The sequence below is a fragment of the Ptychodera flava genome, chromosome 2, assembly GCF_041260155.1.
Source record: "Ptychodera flava strain L36383 chromosome 2, AS_Pfla_20210202, whole genome shotgun sequence".
NCBI lineage: Eukaryota > Metazoa > Hemichordata > Enteropneusta > Ptychoderidae > Ptychodera > Ptychodera flava.
The window spans coordinates 27,744,536-27,750,535 of NC_091929.1; the positions used below are offsets into that span (position 1 = coordinate 27,744,536).

The window sequence follows — 6,000 nt, forward strand, 5'->3', positions numbered from 1 at the left end:
TAAACCTTTATAAATCAAACCTATGACCTATATGATTAACCCTTTGAGCGCCAAAGTCTATTTTTGTCACCTTTATAAAATATGCCGCACTCAATTTTTATCTGATTTTTGCCAAAATTTTGATTATAAAGTGTTGCCGATAAAATGTGATATCTATTAAGACCAAAATTATGAAAAACTTAAAGTACTTTTAACAAAAATTGGTAAAATATTGAATTAAAATTTTGTTGGGAAAAATTACAGCAGTCAAAGGGTTAAATGAACATTTTACTAGGGCGGCAGGGTTCATTTTTTCATTTTATTTCATTTCGTTTCTCTACAACAACACAACCATCATGCATTGTGTAAATAGTCTTAGAATACAACACACTTCGGCAAGTTCTTGTCAGTAAATTCTTTTCTAATCACAAAGAGTAAGATCGATATTATTCCATAATTTCTCTTCCCTTTTTTAAATCAGGAAATAGGGCTTGCGTCCCTAGGCGTGTCTGATGAAGACATAACAAAGCTGGCAACGGTAAGTGTAAAAAATAATAACAATCATTTTATCACAAACTGAGAAAACAGAGACAAAATCCGCCATAATTTCCATTTAGAAGAAATTATTCAACATCATCTAATTAAAAGTTCTTTCATTCTTGAACTTAGAGTAACTATAACTGTAAATTAAAACTAAGTTCGTTCGAATGGATGTGTAATATAAATTGTTACATATGGTATTGACATCACGCTACAGTCAGTCAAATTGTTTCTTATTCATTAGGTAGATGAAAGAGATAGCCTTATTCTCTTTTACTCTTTTAAAAGAAAGATTAAAACTATGTTGACAACTTAAGTCGGCCAGAAATGCCATGTTTTCAATTTTCTGCTATGTAATGAGTCGTAGTGTAGGCGCAAACACTGTCCAGAGTTGTGAAATAATCGGAGAGAGGTGCAACATCAATTTTCCTCCTCTTGTATCTGATGCTACATGACGTTCACTGATAAATAACCTCGATTTCACCCTCCTCTGTCACTATCTTTCGATAGGCTGAAAATGGGTTTTATTGTCGTCTGCACGTATTTCTACAATCCTTGTCGTCCTTGATGAATATACCAAAATATCACTTTTTTCATTAAATCATTTCTAATTTTATGAAAAAAATCCAAACAATAACCATCAACAAGTCTGGTTCAATGACCCGCGAAATTTCGAATAACAACTTTAAAAGTTTGTCGATAGTTTCTTTAACGGTCCAAAATTCGGTATTTCCATCACAACATATTGACAGAATCATTGATAGTACGTGTTTGAAGAGAAGGCGACTCATAAAAGACATAAATAATAATGCGAGACGCACTTGGTGTCCAACTTCTTTCAGCTTTATTGGTTCAGCGTTGAATTTGGTCTGTGCAAACAACATGGTGAAATACGAGCCTACGGTGCCGGGTTGTTATCAGCGTTCGGTGAACTTCAGGTAAGAAGGAATGTAAACATTATTGAGGCCGACAAAATTTTATCGCCTGCATTTTTATGACAACAATATTGCGACTTGGCAGCATAAAAACGCCAGAGTTTTCATCGTACTTTCCAAATTGATGCATTATGTAATAATTTTACTCGGTATTTTGTACAGGGACACACTACAGTCATAAGCGCCATGGGGCAAGTCGGTTTTTAAAGTTGCCACCGATGCTCCCTTGTACTGTCACAGACATGAGCGATTGAAACCAAAAGGCACTGATGAATAGGCCAAGTCCAATGCCCTCTCCCAAAATATTTTTTTCAGCTTATACATTGCGATTATTTTACGCCAATTTACATAGAAGCAAAGCACCGTTTTGGCGGATGTATGTTATATCGCAGCCATTGACCCTAATTTCAAATAGAGAAAACTCGGGGATACCTGATGAGAATAAAATTTTATTGACGCAGAACATATCCGTAAATGTACACAATACAGTGTATATATAGGCCTAATATAGGCCTAATGTAGCCAAAACAATGGATGGTGTGCCTGAGTGTAGGCGACCATTTGACAGACGTTAAGAGGGCAAATGTTCCCCTACCTTGAGGGTACATCGTCCATTGTTTGGGCTATAATGTTTTTACCGCGTGTCTCTCCTACATAGTTTTCACTCCAAATATTTGGGTTTACATGCATATGACAATCATTTATGCGTAATTTTGTAAAATTGTTGAAAATAGTTCCGATAAACCTTCAGTCAAATGATGACTATCAGCCACGATACGTCATCAACAAGGATACATCGAATCCTACGGGGCCGCAACGTACGATACATTTGGTATGTAAGAAATGGGAAATTTGCATAATTCATTCCATTCTTTTTTCAGTACGCCCTATCAGAGGAACCCGAACACAGGCCCTTTGAACCATGTACCACAGCTGTGCAAGAATATCAAGACGAATCCTATCAGCCAGTGTACTTTGTTGCCGAAAGCTTCGAAGATGCAAAACAGAAAATGAGGTAACTTTTTGCAAAACCGCGCGAATCTTTTGTTTACAAAATGGCGGCCGTGAAATGTTGAAATATGTCTGTCACATTTTGTCGTCCGACGCGATGTAAGTTTTTTCCCGCGCAAAATGTTTTTCTCACGTGTGTACGACCATTGTTTGCGATGGATAGAACGTTCATAGGTTAACGTTGCTGGTCGTCGGTGTTTTTGCCGTTATGAAGTTTTAATTCATCCCTCATATAGTGAATATTTGGTCGGACAATGAAAGAGAAGCTCTAGTGTGAGGTAGAATATACCTCGGGGACAGATATTCGGGCCCTCAAATTTTTCCATTACTTTTATTGAGCATATTTTCTTATAAAACTTGTTTTTGTCTAGATCTGTGGTTGTGAACCGTCTCATTATATGTCAATTTGTGTAATTATTTGTGCAATGGGCTAAGTCCCAGCATTGCATTGCAACAAAAAATCAAATACTTTCTCTGCTTTTTGGGCTAATTTTAAAGCCCTTGATGTAAGAACAATTTTCAGTTTCTTGGTTTATCGACAATCGAAAGGTTTATTTTCCCTTATATAGTTAAACAGGGATGGCGGCCATTTTGAATTTCAAAATACGGTAAATGTTCGGTAATTTATTTCTCTACTATCAAACTTTGCCTGGTGACCCCTGACCTTTATTCTTGATTTGGAAAGAGAATAGCTGAAAATTTGAGCAGAAGTTTAAGTCTTTCACTTTCGAGGCGCATACTACCTTAATAATGGCGTTGTGTTAATCTTCCTTCAGGGAGTATGTCTCAACTTTGGAAAGACCGTTCGAGGTGTATTACAACGCCCTCAACCAGACGATCGAAGTTCTTGACACCAAGGAGAAGATTCAAGAGAAACTGAAGAACCTGAAAGCTGATATGAACACCCTTTGCCTAGCTCTTACAAAACTGAAGCTGACGTAAAAGAGTGACGTCAAACTTCAAAGTTCAAAGGTCACTTATGACGTCATGGGACGTGTACAGATGTAAACAGTGATATTTCGCATTATTCGAAAATCTTATTTCGACAAATAATATTTTGTTTAAAGCTTGTCAAGTTGGTGTAATATTTAGTACACTGACGGTGCAATAAGTTACGAAACAGTCATAAAATTAGAAAATAATGCATGCATCTTCGCAATACTAAGCAATGACAAAAGTGACGTCAATTACCGAGAACACTTCTTCAGATATGGCCAATATAATAATTAAAGACAAAAGTGAAAGTATTATTATTTATTTAATTAATTTTGAGTACGCCCTGACTATTCCGGGCCACTATTAATCACTCAAAAATGTACCGGAGAAGTCAGAGACTGGAGGCGAAAATGATGATCCTCGCTGAACTAGAAACGCCCTTTCGCCTGACATTAAGTTCGACTAACTGTAGGACAATGAGAGCGTGCTTACGTCATGAATAATTTGCATTGCATAAACCATATTTCGAATTTATAATTACTTGCTTGATCTTTAGATTTCTAGATGAAAACGTTAATTGCTGTTGATCTGTAGCATGAAGCATGTTCAAGGCTGCAAGAAAGATAGAGATTAAAAGGTTAGAGTAATCCAGTCAGGCAAAAAACCTAAATTTATGAAACGAAATTTAATCAATGGCGATTAGTTCATCACACGTGAAAAGAAAAAAACAAACAAACAAACGGCGAAAACGGCAACCAATGAAAGAAAATCTTTCGACCAACATTTTATACTTTTGTCGATGTATGTTTATATGTGCGTATTTATGTCTCATGATTTAAAGTTGTTTGGAAAAAGATTCCGTCGTTGAGCTAGCTCAAGGTATTGGCTTGCTTGAAAATTAACAAAACTATTTGTTAAAGTATTATTCGAACAGGATACGCCGAAGCTTAGTCGAAAATGGAAATCTGCGCATTGATATGAAAAAAGTGTTAGAATCATGTTCCGGCTTTGAATAAATATGTAAAGCCAAAGCGAGCATAGTTTAGGTATTGAAGTTTGAAAGTCAGAGTGTATTTTTAAGAAGTGTCATGGGTTGTAAATTGAAATTGAAAAGAGTAAATATCATTTAATATTCGTATAATTTATGTATTTATCGTCAAATATGTACAGATGAGTACAATCAGGGAGTTGCTCATTGAAAAAAGAAATTTCAGTTTGGTAAATGTTTATTTAAGTATCTTCTCACAAAGTATTTATTTATTTGACGATGGCCTCCTTTTCATGGAGGTCATAATAACAGGTGTCAGTTATTTGGCAATTGCTTCATCAATAAACACGCATGCGCACTTATTGCGGCCATCACAAGGTCACATGGGGGCTTGAACAGGTTACTCAGTGATTTACGTGTCTGTCAAAAGGTCTTATTCAGCAAAACAAATTTGGGTTCATCGTGATGAAATATTTTCTACAATGTAGACACAGTTTTGCCAAATTTCATCTGCTTGGAAGGATCCAGCGAATATGTATCTCATGCTGGACTGTCTTGCTTCACAATGATACTTACATGATGGCGCTGTTCGAAAAAGTCTGACAGACCAGAACATACCGATGCTGTCAAGTTCAATGAACAGCATGATTTTGTCATCTTTCAGTAGTTTAAACAGGAATCAGCTCTTAGGCCTCATTCAAAACACGTGCTTTCAAAGAGATACACTGTCAAATGCGCGCATGCATGTAGCAACCATATCACTCAAGCTGCAAACCACGAAAAAAGATATAGGCAATAAATGTTATCAATCCAATTTAACAAAGTCGTTTCGTTCCACTTGATAGAAGGTAAATAAGCAATATTTTTGTTTAAAAATCGCAATTTGTCTGTATGGTATGGTTTATTTATGCAATAAACAAATGCTGCTTGACAAAATGTATTTTCAGCTTTCTAACTTCTGTTCCTTCAGTACAGAGAGAAGAGTATGTTGTTTGTTGGAAAGGTCACGGTGGTTTTGATTTTTTTGGATTAGTTGGCCATAAGATGATGTGTACTTGTAACGAATGCATCGGAATCATCCAGTCAAAGACCCAATATCTGTATCTTTTAGCATTATTTTTGTGATTTTACTTCCAAACTTAAACAAGTTCGTCAGAATGTACTCATTGAGGGGTGTTTATACAAGTATAATAAAATGTCCACTGGGACTACATGTGCAATTTTGAGCAAGATGAATGATAAACGTTTGCCCAAACATTAAATGGCGCCCTCATGCAAATAAAGCAAAAACACTGTACGCCGTGCATATGCATTGGAATCTTCACAGAAACAACAGAGTAGGCCAATATAAAGCATAGAACTGAATGTTTTCCAGTGGGACATCATATGCTTTGTTTCCTTTGGAATATTACCAGTTTTTAAACATAGCAGGAAATCAAAATAACGGTTAAAATTTAAATTTACTTGTCCAATTTTTAAGTAGTAAAAGACTAAGCTTATATCCTTTAAATTTGTAGAATATATAGGAAACCAGAGAAAATAAAAAGCTTTTTTCAGGTCAACAAATTTCAAGAGTTACAGCTATAGGGGCTTTAACACCGGAATGGCGGC

At 35.9% G+C, this 6,000-nt stretch overlaps 1 protein-coding gene across 2 annotated transcripts in view; it reads left to right on the forward strand.

The window, feature by feature from the left end:
• Positions 1-5,329, forward strand: part of LOC139118381 (tyrosine 3-monooxygenase-like) — a 29,846-nt gene extending 24,517 nt beyond the window's left edge. For both annotated transcript variants that reach the window (XM_070681687.1, XM_070681679.1), the window contains exons 11-14: positions 461-517; positions 1,362-1,457; positions 2,336-2,469; positions 3,242-5,329. In XM_070681687.1, coding sequence (XP_070537788.1) covers positions 461-517; positions 1,362-1,457; positions 2,336-2,469; positions 3,242-3,407 — 453 coding nt within the window. In that variant the 3' untranslated portion in view covers positions 3,408-5,329. The remainder of the gene's footprint in view (positions 1-460; positions 518-1,361; positions 1,458-2,335; positions 2,470-3,241) is intronic.
• The last annotated feature ends 671 nt before the right edge of the window (positions 5,330-6,000 follow it).